The sequence below is a fragment of the Loxodonta africana genome, chromosome 8 (assembly GCF_030014295.1).
Source record: "Loxodonta africana isolate mLoxAfr1 chromosome 8, mLoxAfr1.hap2, whole genome shotgun sequence".
Classification (NCBI taxonomy): Eukaryota; Metazoa; Chordata; class Mammalia; order Proboscidea; family Elephantidae; genus Loxodonta; species Loxodonta africana.
The window spans coordinates 131,601,757-131,619,301 of NC_087349.1; the positions used below are offsets into that span (position 1 = coordinate 131,601,757).

Here is a 17,545-nt window from a genome sequence, read left to right on the forward strand (position 1 = left end):
GAAAACCCCAAGGAAGGGAAACTCCTCAACGTAATAAAAAGTATTTATGAAGAACCCACAGCTAACATTATGCTCAGTGGGGAAAGACTGAGAGCCTTCTCATGAAGGTCAGGGACAAGATAAGGATGCCCACTCACATCACTGCTATTCAGTATCATTCTAGCGTTACTAGCCAGGACAATCAGGCTACGATAGAAAAAGAGATCTAAATGAAGAATGTGGAAGTAAAACTATTTTTTTTAAATGAAGAATATGGAAGTAAAACTATCCCTTATACACAGATGACATGATCTTATGCACAGAAAACCCCATAGATTCCACAAGGAAGCTATTAGAACTAATAAATGAATCAAGTAAGGATCAACACAAAAGTCAGTAGGGTTTCTACTGAACAAACTGAAAAATAAGGAAATATTACCATTTACAATAGCATCTGATAGAGTACCTAGGAAAAAATTTAGTCAGGAAGGTGAAAAACTTCTACACAGAAAGCTATAAAATATTTCTATAAGAATTAAAGAAGATCTAAATAAATAGAAGGACATTTTGTATTCATGGATTGGAAGGCTTAATAGAATTAAATTAATATTACCAGAAGCAGTCTATAAATTCAATACAATCCCCTCAAAATGACAACAGCTTTCTTTATAGAATTAGATACGCCAATCCACAAATTTATATGGAATGACAAGGAACTCCAATAGCTAAAGCAATTTTGAAGAATAAAGTAGGAGAACATTTCCTAATTTCAAAACATGCTGCAAAGCTACAGTAATTTTAACAACCTGTTGTTAGGTGCTGTGGAGTCAGTTGCAACACTGCCCGGTCCTACGCCACCATCATAGTCATTATGCTTGAGCCGATGGTTGCAGCCACTGTGTCAGTCCATCCTGTTGAGGGTCTTCCTCTTTTTCACTAACCCTCTACTCTACCAAACATGATGTCCTTTTACAGGGACTGGTCTGTCCTGAGTGGAAACCCTGGTGGAGTAGTGGTTAAGAATTTGGCTGCCAGCCAAAAGGTTGGCAGTTTGAATCCACCAGGCGCTACTTGGAAACTCTATGGGGCAGCTCTACTCTGCCCTTCCTACAGGGTCACTGTGAGTTGGAATCAACTGGACGGCAATGGGTTTGGTTTTTGGTTTGGTCCTTCCTCATCACGTGTCCAAAGTACGTGAGACTAAGTCTCGCCATCCTCGCTTCTAAGGAGCATTCTGGCTGTATTTCTTCCAAGACAGATTTGTTTGTTCTTCTGGCAGTCCACAGTATATTCAACATTCTTCACCACCACCATAATCGAAATGCATCAATTCTTCTTTGGTCTTCGTTATTCAGCTTTCACACGGATATGAGGCGATTGAAAATACCATGGCTTGGATCAGGCCCACCTTAGTCCTTAAAGTGACCTCTTTTTTTTTTTTTTTTTAACACTTTAAAGAGATCTTTTACAGCAGATTTGTCCCATGCAAATCATTTGATTTCTTGACTGTTGCTTCCATAGCTGTTGATTGTGGATCCAAGTAAAATGAAATCCTTGACAACCTCAATCTTTTCTTCATTTATTATGATGTTGCTTATTGGTCTAGTCGTGAGGATTTTTATTTTCTTTATGTTGAGGTATAATCCACACTGAAGGCTGTGGTCTTTGATCTTCATCAGTAAGGGCTTTAAGTCCTCTTAGCTTTCAGCAAGCAAGGTTGCGTCATCTGCATATGGCAGGTTGTTAATGAGTCTTTCTGTAATGCTGATACCACGTTCTTCTTATAGTTCAGCTTTTCAGATTATTTGCTCTGCATTACAGATTGAATAAGTATGATGAAAGGATACAACCCTAATACACACCTTTCCTGATTTTAAACCGCTCAGTATCCCCTCATTCTGTTCAAACAGCTTCCCCTTGGTCTACGTACAGGTTTCGCATGAGCACAGTTGTGTTCTGGAATTCTCATTCTTTGCAACATTATCCGTAATTTGTTATGATCCACACAGTTGAATGCCTTTGCATAGTCGATAAAGCACAGGTAAACATCTTTTTGGTATTCTCTTTCACCCAAGATCCATCTGACATCAGCAGTGATATCTCTCATGTGTTTATGTGGTGGAATATTTTGGAAAAGGATAGCTATAAGAGTCGAAATCAACTTGACAGCAATGGGTTTGGCTTGGTTTTGGTTTAATGGTGATACAGTATGAAAAATGTCATCAATGTCATTAAATTGTAAATGTAGAAGTTGTACTGGCAAGTGTTTTGGTGTGTATATTTCTGCACAATTAAAACAAAAAAAGCTGTCGAGCACAGTTTGACATGTGGGGTTGCCAGGAGTTGGAATCAACTCGATGGCAACTTTTTTTTTTTTTTTTTTAAATATTCCATATTGTAATCCCCTGACCTCTCAGATGAGTTTTTAAAATTTGCCTAGATTAAGGTTTATTCTTTGTGCTGTAAGTTGCTGTGTTTTCTTACGTAGCCACCATTATAGTATACAGAATTGTTTCACCACTCTAAAAAAATCCTGTTTGACCTCTTCAGTCCTTTTCCCTCCCCAGCTTTTGGCAACCACTGTTTTCTTTTTCGGAAACCCTGGTGGTGTAGTTGTTACGTGCTATGGCAGCTAACCAAAGGGTCAGCAGTTCAGATCCGCCAGGCGCTCCTTGGAAACTCTATGGGGCAGTTCTACTCTGTCCTATAGGGCTGCCATGAGTCGGAATCCACTGGACGGCACTGGGTTTGATTTTGGGTTTCTTTTTCATCTCTATAGTTTTGCCTTTTCCAGAACATATAAATGGAATCATACATATGGTATGTATCTTTCCTGACTGGCTTCTTTAACTTAGCAACATGCGTTCAAGGCTCACCTATGTTTTTGAATGGCTTCATAGCTCATTCTTCTTTTTGCCTAATAGCATTCCACCGTATGGGTGTATCACAGCTTGTTTATCCGTTGAAGGAATCTTGGTTGCCTCCAGTTCTTGGCAATTATGAATTAAGGTGCTAGATACATTCATGTGTAGGTTTTTGCATGGACATAAGTTTTTAAATACCTAAGTTGAGATTGCTGGACTGTGTGGTAAGACTATGTTTAGCTTTATAAGAAACTGCCAAACTGTTGTTCAGAGTGGCTGTATTGCACCAACTATGAATGAGAATTCCTGTTTTTCTGCGTCCTGCCAGAAATTGTCCATTTTTTAAATTTTACCCATTTTAATAAATGGGTGGCAGTATCTCATTTTTGTTTTAATTTGCATTTCCCTAATGATAGATGATATTTGACCGTCTTTTCAAATGCTTCTTTGTTATCTGTGTATCTTTTATGACAGATGTTTTATGTATTTCTCAACTGGGTCATTTGTTTTCTTATTGCTGAGTTTTAAGAATTCTTTTGCATTAGATGCAACTCCTGTACAAAATATGTGTTTTGCAAATATTTACTCCCAGTCCATGACTTATTCTTTTTTTTATTAGCAGTGACTTTTGCAGAGCCGAAGATTCTAATTTTAATAAAATCTAATCTATGTATTTTTTCTCTTGGATCATGCTTTTGTTGTTTTGTCTAATAGCTCATTATTGAATCCAAGGTCATGTAGATTTTCTCCTCTGTTTTCTTCTAGAAGTTTTATAGTTTTGCATTTTATATTTAAGTCTGTGACTCATTTGGAATAAAATTTGTGAAAAATGTAAGTTCTGTGTCTAGGTTTGTTTTTGGCCTGTGGATGTCCAGTTAGTTGTTCCGTACCATTTGTTATAAAGGCTGTCCTTTCTCCATTGAATTGTTTTTATTCCTTTATCAAAGACTGTATTTTTGTGGATCTGGTCCCTCTATTATGTTCCATTGATTTATATGTCTATTTTTGCATCAATAACATGCTGTCTCGATTACTTACAGCTTTATAGAAAGTCTTGAAATGAGGTAGTTTGAATCCTCCAACTTAGTTCTTTTGTATTATTTTGGCATATTAGGTCCTTTCCCTTTCCGTATAAATTTTAGAGTCATTTTGTTGATATCTACAAAATAGTTAGCTGGAATTTTAACTGGGATTGTATTAACTTCATTGATTAAGTTGGTAAGAATTGTATCTTAACAATATTGTCTTCCAGTTGTTGAGCATGGAATATCTCTACATTTGTTTAGATTTTCTTTGATTTCTTCCATCAGTGTTTTGTGGTTTTCTATATATCCTGGTATATATTGTGTGATTTATACCCAAGTACTTCTTTTTTTCTTTTGGTTCTTGTTTGGTGCTAATGTAAATGATACATATTTTTTCGTTTTAGATACTGAAATTCCAGTTGTTTATCCTGGTATACAGGAAAGCACTTTACTTTTTCATGTTTACTTTGTATCCTGCGACCTTGCTATACTTACTAGCTCCAGAAGTTTTGTTTTTTTGTAAATTCTTTGGGGTTTTCTACGTAAACAGTCATGTTATCTTTGAATAAAGACAGTTGTATTTCTGCCTTTTGAATTGTATGCCTTTTATTTCTCTCTTTTGTATTATTGTACTAGCTAGGACTTCTAGTACAGTGTTGAATGGGGCGGTGAGAGGGGACATCCTGTCTTAGTCCCAATCTTAGGGAGAAAGCATCTAGTTTTTCACCATTAAGTATGATGTTAGCTGTATGTTTATCGTAGTGTTTTTATCTTTATTTTTCAAGTTGAGAGTACAGTCCTTCAAAAGGCCAGCTACGAGTTTGGCCCTTGGTTCGCATCTGGGAACCTGGATTTCAGCAGGGTTCTTACAGCTATACCTGATAAGAATGGCTTACTGTACGTAAACTCTCTGTGTAAACATTATGGTTTATGCTGAGCACCTACTTTGAGTCGGGGTAGCCTAGAATATTGGTACATGTTAGGCAGAGGCTGCTTATGTGAACAGCCTCAACAAAAACCCTAGACAGTGATCTCTGATGAGTTTCACTGGTAAACATTTCACATGTGTCACAGCTCATTGCTGGAGGAATTAAGCATATCCTGTGAAACCCTGGTGTCATAGTGGTTTAGAGCTATGGCTGCTAACCAAAAGGTCGGCAGTTCGAATCCAGCAAGTGCTCCTTGGAAACTCTATGGGGCAGTTCTGCTCTGTCCTGTATGGCCGCTATGAGTCAGAATTGACCTGATGGCAATAGTTTTTTTTCCTTCACAGTAGAGGACTCTTGGAAGCTTGTGCCTAGTTTCCTCTGGATTATGCTCTTGTACCTTTTCTCTTTGTTGATTTTGTTTTCTGACCTTTCTGTGTAATAAATCATAGTCATGAGAATGACTATACATTGAGTTCTGTGAGTCACCCTAGTGAATCACTGAACCTGGGGCTGGTCTTGGGGACCTCTAACACATGTGTACATGTGCATACGTGTATACATGAAATAGGCATTATAGGCTGAAAAATAGAACATCTGTAATTAACAACCCATTACATCATTATCAAAATGATGTTGAACAAAGAAGACATAACAATCCAAAAAGGATATGCACCTAAGAAAAGACTGCCAAAATACATAAGGCAAAAACTGATAGAACTGAAAGGAGAAATAGACTTTAACACTCCTCAGTCAGCAGGCAGAAAATCAGTCAGGAGGTAGATGACCTGCACAGTAGCACTATCACTTAACTTGATCTAACTGACTTTACAGAATTCTCCATCCAACACTTAAGAATATACATTCTATTTAAGCTCATGTGGAACATTCAGCAAGGTGGATCTCATTCTGGGCCGTAGAACACACCTAACAAACTTAAAACAATAGAAGTCATAAAAAATGTGTTCTCAGACCACAATGAAATTAAATAGAAATCAGTAAGTAAGAGATAGGTGGAAACTCCCAAATATTTGAAAATTAAGCAATACACAAAGTAAAAATGAAACTACCATTTATTAAAACTTGTGAGAAGCAGTGAAGGGGGAACTGTGTAGCAACAAATGTACATATTGTAAAAGAAACATTTAAAAATCAGTAACCTAAGCTCTCATCTTAGTAAAGGGGGTTGGGGGCTGGGTAGGAGGGCAGAGCAAATTTGGCCTAAAGCAAGCAGAAGAAAGGAGGAAAAAAAAAAGGGATATAAATCACTAAAACTGAAAACAGGAAAAAAAAAATTGAGAAAAAATCAATAAAATCTAAAGCTATTTCTTTGAAAAAGATCAGTAAAATTAGTAAACCTCTAGACAAGATACCCAAGAAACAAAGAGAAAAAACAAATTAAAAATCTCAGAAATGAAAGAAAGGTATCATCTAGTTTTGACCACTTCACATAGAAAAGGAATATGCTGTTACAGGAACAAGTGTCATTCAAGGATGTGTGTGTGGATTTCACCCAGGAAGAATGGTATCTACTGGACCCCGCCCAGAAGATACTCTACAGAGATGTGATCCTGGAAAATTACAGCCACATTGTCTCAGTAGGTAAGGATTATTTTCCCATGTAACTCTTAGTAGCATGCGTTTCTTAGTTGCTGAAACGTGAGCTCCCTGTAGAATTTTCTGATTTGAAGCTTGAGATTCAGGGTTCTAAACTGACTGAGCCCTTTTGGCCACAATTTAAAAAAATGCTGTGTTCTTACCTCTCTAGAATTGGTTCATTTGGACACTTTCTTTTGGCAGCTCTTGATGCTGTATCTTCCTTCTCCGTTATTTTTTCAGAGTTCCTGAAGACAAGGTGTTTAATCCATGCCTGTATTATTTTCTCTTAACAGGGTGTTGTGTTACTAAGCCAGAGGTGATCTTCAAGATAGAGCAAGGAGAAGAGCCCTGGATATTAGAGGAGGGATTCTCAGGCCTGCGCCACCCAGGTGAGTTAGTGAGTTTGCAGGCAGGTGAAAGCCAGAGGAAATTAGATCTCAGTTCATCAGTTTAGGGTTTGCCACCTTTGGAATATTTTTTAGAAATTTCTTTTTTGAGCCACAGGCCTTTGGAAGTGACCAGACACTTTTGACTCACATCCCTCAGTTACCTAAATCACTCCTCCGTGTGTCACTGTCACTCGTAAATGCTTTGCTTTTGTATTTGAAATTTTGGAGAAATTTACCTGTACTCATAATCCAAACCTAGTCTGCTTCATCTTACATATATTTTCTTGGTTATTGTCTTTTTCTCTAGCTGTTAAAATTGTTTACCTTCCCACCATTGTTTTTGGATACAGTTTGTTAGCTGGCATTTATTCATATAATACTTTTATGTATTCATTGAATATATAATGAATACTCGGTATGACCCAGTAATGTTTCAGGTAATTAACAGAATAATGTCCCTGTTATCGTAAAGTGTATATTAAAGCAAGGGACAAAACACACAACACAACACACACATGCATATATCATACACACAGACAAACTGTTGGGTGATGGTTAAGTACTGTGTAGAAAGTTAAAGCAGGGGAAAGGGGTTGGAGAAAATTAAAAAACAAAACAAAACCCATTGCTTACATTGATTCTGACTCATAGCGACCCTATAGGACAGAGTAGAACTGTCCCATAGTTAGCATGTGCTATTTTTGGGAAGAAGGTCAGAGAAAGCCTCTCTGATGCGGTCACAATTAGGTCACTTTAATAAATTGAGAGTGAACTATGTGCATTCTAAGTATTCCAGGTAGAGGGGACATCAGGTGCTGAACCTCTTATACAGGGGTGTTCTTGGAGTGTTGGAAAAATGGCAAGGTGGTTAATGTGGCTGCAGGCAAATGGGTGAGGAGGAGATTGGAAGGAGATCATATAATAAATAGCTGGGGCAGCGGCAGATATATTAATTCTGTTTTGAGTGATGCGAGACTTGGTTCTTTATGAGTAAAGTAAATCAGATAATCAAGTTACCAGATATGGTTTACAGTTTAAAAGGATATCTGAATTCTGTGTGGTATATATACTGTAGTGAGTGGGTGATGGTTGGACATGAACAAAGAAAGAATACCAGTTAGAAGACTATTAAATACTCCAGAGGAGAGAGGGTAGTCACTAAGGCTGAGCTGGAGATGCTGGAGCTGATGAGAAGTGGTATGTTCCTACATACATCTTTTTTTTTTTTTTTTAAATAATATTTTATTGTGTTTTCAGTGAAGGATTACACAGCAGTTTAAGTTCCCATTTAACAATTTCTACACAAGTTGTTCAGTGACATTGGTTACATTCTTCACAGTACATTAACATTCTCATTATTTCTGTTCCATTTGTTGTGTTTCCATTAACCTAGTTTCCCCACCCTGTTACAGTCTCATCTTTGCTTTGATGTAATTGTTGAGCATTTGCTCTCTGTCTTAGGCTGAGTTCTCTAGAGAAGCAAAACCAATGCAGTGTATAAATATATATAAAGAGAGATTTCTAGAAAGGAAATAGCTCACACAGTTTCAGCGGCTGGAAAGTCGCAAGTCCATGGTACAGGCTGGAGGCTTTTCCTGTCTCACATAGCCACAGGTGCTGGTGAATCCAAGATCAGAAAGTCATATAGCAGGCCTCTGGCTCACAGGCTGTGAAGGCTGATAAATCCCGAGATCAGTAGGTAAAACAACAGGTAAGCTGCTAACTCAAGTCCCAAGAACTGCAGGTCAGGTGAATAGGAGCCAGCTGCAGAATCCAGAGTGCACACAAGCCAGCAAGCCTTAACAAAAATTCCGTGTACGTTGGATGCAGTGCACGCCCTCAAGGAAACTCCCTTTTAACTGATTGGCTGCTCACAACAGATCTCATCATGGAGGCGATCACATTATATCAGATCTCATTATGGAGGTGATTACATCATTAAAAAGCTGCTGAACTACATCATAACTGTTAAACTATGGAGGATCATGTCCTTGCCAAGTTGGCATACAACCTTAACCATCACAGTCTCATACAGGTGGTTTTTAAAAGGAGTACAGTATTTATGGGTGACAGTCATTATTTTTTGAGCCAATTTGTTTTTTCATTCCCAGGTGACCCCAGAGGTTAGTTTCAGTTCAAGGTTTGAAGAGCAAAAGAGTATCTCAGGCAGTAGTCTTGGGGAATCCTCCAGTCTCAACCAATTCAGTAGGTCTGTTTTTTTTTTTTTTTTTTCTTAAGAAATTTGAGGTTCTGTTATATATTTTTCTCCCATTCTAACAGGATCCATCTGTTGTGGCCTTGATTAGAATGCTAGGTAGCCAGGCACCATCTAGTTCCTCTGGTCTCAGGGTAGATGAGGCTGTGGTTCGTGTAGACAATTTGTCCTGTAGACAGATTTCTTCTGTGAGCCTTTGGTTTCCTTATTTCTCTTTTGGTCTGGATGAGTAGAGACCAATAGTTGTGTCTTAGATGGCAGACCCCAGATATTACTCACCAAACTAGGATGTAGAATATAACTTCAGAAACTACATTATGACAATTGGCCAAAATTTCCTAAGACACCATGGTTCTAATCTTAGAAATCCAGTCCCGTGAGGTGTTCGGTCTAAGAAGTATCTGTAACTGTGCCTCCTATATACTTTATTATTTATATATGAAAATATGTGCGTATAGTAATAGATGCATGTACATATTCCTATATATACATACAGTGTTCCTCTGCTATTCATAAAGTTTTCACTGGCCAGTTTTTTCAGAAGTAGGTTGCCAGATCCTTCTCCCTAGTCTGTCTTAGTCTGGAAGCTCTGCTGAAACCTGTCCACCTAGGGTGACCGTGCTGGTATTTGAAATACCAGTGGCAAATAATCCAGCACCACAGCAACATGGAAGCCACCACAGTACAGCAAGCTGACAGACATGTCAGATGCACCCCTCAGGTTGGAAGTCACTCAGAATACTGCTGGGGAAAAGCTGCCTTCTCCTCAAAGGAGAGTCGACCTTAATGATGTGGATGAAGTCAAGCTTTTGGAACCTTCATTTGCTGATGTGGCAAGACTCAAAATGAGAAGAAAGAGTTGCAAACATCCATTAATAATCAGTACGTGGAATGTACAAAGTATGAATCTAGGAATATTGGAAGTCATCAAAAATGAAATGGAACACATAAACATCGATATTCTAGGCATTAGTGAGCTGAAATGGACTGACATTAGCCATTTTGAATCAGACAATCATATAGTCTACTGTGCCAGGAATGACACCTTGAGGAATGGTGTTGAATTTATCATCAAAAAAGAACATTTAATGTCTATCCTGAAGTACAGCACTGTCAGTGATAGGATGATATCCATACAACTATAAGGAAGACCAGTTAATATGACTGTTATTCAGATTTACATGCCAACCACTAAGGCTAAAGATGAAGAAATTAAAGATTTTTTACCAACTTCTGTAGTCTGAAGTTGATCAAACATGCAGTCAGGATGCATTGATAATGACTGGTGATACAAATGTGAAAATTGGAAACTAAAAAGTATCAGCAGCTGGAAAATATGGACTTGGTGATAGAAATGATGCAGAGATTGCATGATAGAATTTTACAGGACCAGTGACTTCTTCATTGTAAATACCTTTTTTCAACATTATAAACAGTGATTATACACATGGACTTCACCAGATAGAATACACAGGAATCAAATCAACTACATCTGTGGAAAGAGATGACAGAAAATCTCAATATCACCAGTCAGAACAAGGCCAAGGGGCAACTGTGGAACAGACCATCAGTTGCCCATAGGCAATTTCAAGTCGTAGCTGAAGAAAATTAGAACAAGTCCACGAGAACCAAAGTATGGCATATTGAGTATATGCCACCTGAATTTAGAGACCATCTCAAGAGTAGATGTGATGCATTGAACACTAATAATTGAAGACTACATGAGTTGTGGCATGACATCATACGTGAAGAAAGCAAGAATTCATTAAAAAGACAGGAAAGAAAAGACCTAAATGGATGTCAGAAGAGACTCTGAAAGTTGCTATGGAATGTCGAGTAGTTAAAGGGAAAGGAAGGGTTACTCAAGAAAACAGAATAAAGTATTATAATGAAATGTGTAAAGACTTGGAGATAGAAAACCAAAAGGGAAGAATGCACTCAGCATTTCTCAAGCTGAAGGAACAGAAGAAAAGTTCAAAGCTTCTAGTTACAATGTTGAAGGATTCTGTGAGGAAAATATAAAAGAAAAATATTAAATAGTAAGCATCAAAAGAAGATGGAAGGAATATACAGAGTCACTATGCCAAAAAGAATTGATTTGACATTCAGCCATTTCAGGAGGTAGCGTATGATCAGGAACCAATGGTACTGAAGGAAGAGGTCCAGGGTGCACTGAAGGCGTTGGCGAAAAACAAGGCTCCAGGATTGACGGAATACCGATTGAGATGTTTCAACAAATAGATGCAGTGCTGGAAGTGCTCTTTTGTCTATGCTAAGAAATTTGGAAGACAGCTACCTGGCCAACAGACAGGAAGAGATCCATATTTATGGCTATTCCAAAGAAGAGTGGTCCAACCAAGTGCAGAAATTATCAAACAGTATCAATAATATCACACACTCCGTAAAATTTTGGTGAAGATCGTTCAAAAGCAGCCGCAGCAGTACATCAACAGAGAACTGCCAGAAATTCAAGCAGATTCATAAGAAGACATGGAATGAGAGATACCATTGCTGATGTCATATGGCTCCTGGCTGAAAGCAGAGAATACCAGAAAGATGTTTCCCTGTGTTTTATCTATGCAGAGGCATTCAACTGTGTGGATCATAACAAATTTTGGATAACATTGCAAAAAATGGGAATTCCAGAACACTTAATCGTGCTTATGAGGGATCTATACATAGATCAAGAGGCAGTCGTTCGAACAGAACAAGGGAATATTGTGTGGTTTAAAGTCGGGAAAGGTGTGTGTCAGGGTTGTATCCTTTCACCATACATATTCAATCTGTATGCTAAGCAAATAATCTGAGAAGTTGGACTATATGAAGAAGAACAGGGCATTAAGATTGGAGGAAAATTCATAAATAACCTGCATTATGAAGATGACACAACCTTGCTTGCTCAAAGTGAAGAGGACTTGAAGCACTTACTGATGAAGATCGAAGATCACAGCCTTCAGTAGGAACTACACCTCAACATAAAGAAAATTATTCTCACAACTGGGTCAGTAAGCAACGTTGTGATAAATGGAGAAAAGATTGAAGTTGTGAAGGATTTCATTTTACTTTGATCCACAATCAACACCTATGGAAGCAGCAGTAAAGAAATCAAATGACACGTTGCATTGGACAAATCTGCTGCAAAAGACCTCTTTAAAGTGTTAAAAAGCACAGATGTCAACCTGAAGACTAAGGTGCACCTGACCCAAGCCATGGTGTTTTCAGTCACCTCATATGCGTGCAAAAACTGGACAATGCAAAAGGAAGACCAAAGAAGAAATGACATTGTCAGGTATTGAATTGTGTCCCCCCAAAATATTTCAACTTGGCTAGGTCATGGTTCCCAGTATTGTATGATTGTCTACCATTTTGTCATCTGATGTGATTTCCCTATGTGTAGTAATCCTATCACTGTGATACTAATGAGATGAATTAAGTTATATAGATGAAATCTATAAGATTAAGTAGTGTCTTCAGGCAATCTCTTTTGAGATATAAAAGAGAGAATCTAGCAGAGAAACACAGGGACCTCATACCACGAAGAAAGAAGGGCAGGAGTACGCGTCCTTTGGACCTGAGGCCCTTGCGCTGAGAAGCTCCTACTCCGGGGTAGATTAATGACAAGGACTTTTCTCCAGAGCTGAAAGAGAAAGCCTTCCCCTGGAGCTGATGACCTGAATTTCAACTTGTAGCCTACTAGACTATAACAGAATAAACTTCTGTTTGTTGAAGCCATCCACTTGTGGTATTTCTGTTACAGCAGCACAAGATGACTAAGACAGATGCCTTTAAATTACAGTGTTGATGAAGAATATTGAATACAGCATGGACTGCCAAAGGAATGAACAAATCTGTCTTGAAAGAGGTATAACCAGAAAGCTCCTTCAGAGCAAGGATGGCGAGACTATTTGGACATGTTATCAGGAGGGATCAGACCCTGGAGAGGGACATCATGCTTGGTAAAGTGGAGGGTCACCGGAAAAGAGGAACATCCCCAACAATATGGATTGACAACAGTGGCTGCAACAACGGGCTCAAGCATAATGATTGTGAGAATGCCGCAGGACTGGGCTGTGTTTTGTTCTGTTGTACACAGGGTCGCTGTGTGTCAGAACTGACTCAGCAGCACCCAACAACTACATTGGAATCTCATCTGCATACTGAATCGGCAATTGGATATACAAGTAGGGAGCACATAGTTGAGGCCAGAACCAGAAGTATCCGCTGGAAAGGCGTCGACGTTAGATGGTATTAAAGGCACGGGGCTACATGAGCTCTTCTAGATTAGATGCTGGCAGACTTTTTTGTAAAAGACCAGATAGTAAATCTTTAGGCTTAGTGAGCCAGCCACTTATGCTCTCAGTTATTGCTGCTGTGGTACTATTGCTGCACCTTTTACCTCTTAGTCTTCCTCTTTAGCTTGCTCTTCTTCTTCCTCTCCTCTCTCTCCTCCTCCTCCCTCCTCCTTTTTCTCTTTAAAACTGTAAAAGCTATTCTTAGCTCAAAGGCCATTTCCTTTGTCGTTGTAGTTTGCTGACCCTTTTTCTAGAGAGTGGCTGTATGTAGGTGAGAAAAAAAAGAACTTGGACAATACCACATTTAGAAGGCATATAATGCCGTTAAATCCCTTCATTAGAGGAGACTGAGAAGGAAAGCCTGAGCTATAGGAAAACCAAAGAGCCTGGTGTCCCAGGAGTCAATAAAGAATGTTCTACCATTTTACTGCTATCATAAATAGCAACCATGGGGTCACTGAATCTCCCAAACCCATAATCATCTCTAACTGGCCTCTTCATATGCCTGCTGTTATTTTCCTTTCTGAACCATCTTCTATATCTGGTCATATCCTCACTTTTCTCTGACATCGCTCAAAACCAAAACTTCAGTTTTCTCATTTCTTGTTTGCTCAGTTTCTAATGGGTTCTTTGTTTTTTTTTTTTTTTTTTTTTTTACCTAAAGGTTCCATTTTATCTTTCACTAGCCTGACAAAGTAACCTATAATTGCTCTTTTTAGTAAATAATAATTAAATTCCACTTGCATTGACTGGAATCCCTGGGTGGTGCAGATGGTTAATGTGCATGACCGCTAACTGGAAAGTTTGTGATTTGAGTCCACCCGAAAGCTCCTCAGAAGAATGACCTGGTAACCTGCTTTGAAAAATCAACCATTGAAAATCTGTAGAGCATAGTTCTACTCTGACACATACGGGGTTGCCATGAATCAGAGTCAATTATGGCAACTGGTTTTTGGTTTGGGTTTTGGTTCATTGACTATTACAGTATGGTCTTATTCTCACTGTCTATATGTCTTTCTACTGTCCATAATTCATATTAAACCCCATACTATTTTGTATCTTAAATTTCACTTATAAATGTTTTTTATCTACAACTTCCATACATACCTGTTTACTTTGCTTGTTCCAAAATAATTAAATGAGCTAATACAGCACGTGAAGTGTGCAAACATTGCATAGCACATAGTGATGGCTTCTTGTTATTATTTCACTTCTTTTTTATTGTGGTAAAAATACACAGCAAAACACACCAATTCAACGATTTCTACATGTGTAATTCAGTGACATTGCCTTCTTCAAGTTATGCAGCTGATCTCACTATCGTTTTCCAAATTATTCCACCACCGCTAATATAAACTCACTGCCCCCTAAGCCAAAACTCCCTATTACCCCCCCAACCCCTGGTAATCATTAATAATTTTTACTTTCTGTATATTTGCTTATTTTATGTAAGTGAGATCATACCAGCTTCTTTTTCCCAGCATGTTTTCAGGGTTCATCCCTGTTGTGGCGTCTATCAGAACATCACTTGTTTTTATGGCTGAGTAATACTTCATTGTATGTGTATACCACATTTTGTTTATCTATCTATCTGTTGATGGACGCTTCATTTGTTTTCACCTTTTGGCTGTTGTGTATAGTGCTGCAGGAAACCCTGGTATGTGTGTGTCTGTTTGCGTTGCTGCTTTCATATACCTAAGAGTGGAATAACGGCCATATGGTCGTTCTACGTTCAACTCTTTGAGGAGCCACCAAACTTTTCCACAGAGGCTATATATATACTTTTTTACATTCCCACCAGCAATGGATGAAGGTTCTGGTTTCTCTACAACCTGTGGTTTCCCTTCTTTTTTTTTTTGATCATTGCCATTCTCATAGGGGTGAGATGGTGTCTCATTGTGATTTTGATTTGCATCTCCTTCCTGGCTAGTGAAAGGAGCCCTGGTGGTACGGTGGTTAAGCACTTGGCTGCTAACTGAAAGTTTGATGGTAATCTACCAGCTGCTGCACAGAACAAAAGACCTGAAGATTTGCTCCTTTAAATATTACAGCCTGGGAAATGATATGAGGCAGTTCTGTTCTGTTCTGTAGGGTTGCCGTGAGTTGGAATTGACTCAACAGTGCACACAACAGCAGCTAATGAGCTTCAGCATCTTTTTGTGTGCTTATTGGCTATTTGAGTACCCTTTTGGTGAAATGTCTGTTCAAGTCCTTTGCCCATTTTTTGATTGGATTGTTTGTCTTTTTGTTGTTAAAAATATTTTATATACTTTGGATATTAGACCCTTTTCAGAGATACGGTTCAACAAAATTTTCTCCCAGTCTGTAGGTTATCTTCTCACTTTTTTGATAAAGTCCTTTGGTGAACAGAAGTATTTAATTTTTATGAGGACTCATTTATCTATTTTGTCTTTTGCTGCTTAATTTCACTTATTTTAAGTTAGAGCTAATATTTTGCTGTAACTTAAAACAGTCCATGTTTTATACCTACTTAGTGGCTGTGTTCCACAAAACTCAGACCTGATCGTGTAGTTGTTGCCTGTGGATTTTTCCCTATTAAAGATTTTGTTCTCCTGAAGAGCAGACCCTGTCTTACTTTTCCTAATTCTGATATTTTAATACTTTGTTGATTAACTATGAAGCCAAGTTGAGCAGAGATCATTCTTTTTCATTCATTCAGAAAGCATTTCATAGTACTCTTTCTAAATTCACATTCCTATATTTTAATGCTGGTGGCATAGTGGTTAAGTGCTACAGCTCCTAACCAAAGGGTCCGCAGTTCAGCTCCTAACCAAAGGGTCCGCAGTTCAGATCCGCCAGACGCTCCTTGGAAACTCTATGGGGCAGTTCTACTCTGTCGTATAGGGTCACTATGAGTCAGAATTGACTCGACACCACTGGGTTTGTTTTTTTGGTGTATTTTATCCTGCTGTTGCAGTTCATCAAGTGCAGATTGAAAATAATTCACTTTATATTGCTTTTAAGAATCATTAATGTACTGCCTCTTTTTTCCTTGTAAGAGGAAACAAGATTTTAATAACACCTGCTGAGAGCCCAGTTGTGGTCATGACAGAGGCTATAGCATTGAATAAGGGATTGATTTTACATTAAAATGAATGATATAGACAGTAACTTCTAATGGTGGGAGCAAGTGGAGCTTTCAGATGGTAGGGATATTGTAAAATGTTTTTTGGCTTTTTTTCTTATTGTGGTTATTAATACTATTTTTTACTTTATAAATAAAGGAGAGAAAACATTTTAAATAAAAGGAAGTAGCATTTCACTGAAGGATATTTAGTTCCCAAGCAGAGCCAAAATGGAGTGCAGTTAGTTGTGGAAAAGGCATGTGGTTGGGAATGAACGATTTATGAGAGACTAAATACCTAGTTAGAGGATTTTTTTTTCGTGGCTGTAATCTTTTTTTTTTTTTTAATTGTGCTTCAAGTGAAAGTTTACAAATCAAGTCAGCCTCTCATACAAAAATTTATATACACCTTGCTATATTGTCCTAATTGCTCTCTCTCTAATGAGACAGCACACTCCTTCCCTCCACTCTCTATTTTTGTGTCCATTCGGCCAGCTTCTGACCCCATCTGCCCGTTCATCTCTTCTTCAGACAGGAGCTGCCCACATAATCTCATGTGTCTACTTGATCGAAGAAGCTCACTCTTTACCAGTATTATTTTCTATCCCATAGTCCAGTCCAATCCCTGTCTGAAGAGTTGGCTTTGGGCTAACAGAAGGTCTCAGGACCATGACCTCTGGGGTCCTTGCAGTCTCAGTCAGTCCATTAAGTCTGGCCTTTTTATGAGAATTTAAGGTCTGCATCCCACTGCTCTTCTGCTCCCTCAGGGGTTCCCTGTTGTGTTTCCTGTCAGGGCAGTCATTGGTTGTAGCTGGGTACCATCTAGTTCTGGTCTCAAGCTGATGTAGTCTCTGGTTTATGTGGCCCTTTCTGTCTCTTGGGCTCATAATTACCTTGTGTCCTTGGTGTTCTTCGTTCTCCTTTGCTCCATGTGGGTTGAGACCAATTGATCATCTCAGATGGCTGCTTGCTAGCATTTAAGACCCCAGATGCCACTCCTCTCCAAAGTTGGATGCAAAATGTTTTGTTAATAGATTTTATGCCAATTGACCTAGATGTCCCCTGAAACTGTAGTCCCCAAACCCCGCCCCTGCTACGCTGGCCTTCCAAGCATTTGGTTTATTTAGGAAACATCTTTGCTTTTGGTTTAGTCCAGTTGTGCTGACCTCTC

At 38.6% G+C, this 17,545-nt stretch overlaps 1 protein-coding gene across 9 annotated transcripts in view; it reads left to right on the top strand.

The window, feature by feature from the left end:
• ZNF248 (zinc finger protein 248) overlaps nt 1-17,545 on the top strand; it is a 92,055-nt gene that overhangs the window by 60,176 nt on the left and 14,334 nt on the right. For 6 of the 9 annotated variants that reach the window (XM_010598241.3, XM_010598238.3, XM_010598239.3 and 3 more), the window contains 2 exons: nt 6,270-6,396; nt 6,687-6,782. In XM_010598241.3, coding sequence (XP_010596543.1) covers nt 6,270-6,396; nt 6,687-6,782 — 223 coding nt within the window. The remainder of the gene's footprint in view (nt 1-6,269; nt 6,397-6,686; nt 6,783-17,545) is intronic. The other 3 variants (XM_010598242.3, XM_064290329.1, XM_064290328.1) reach the window with 1 other exon arrangement.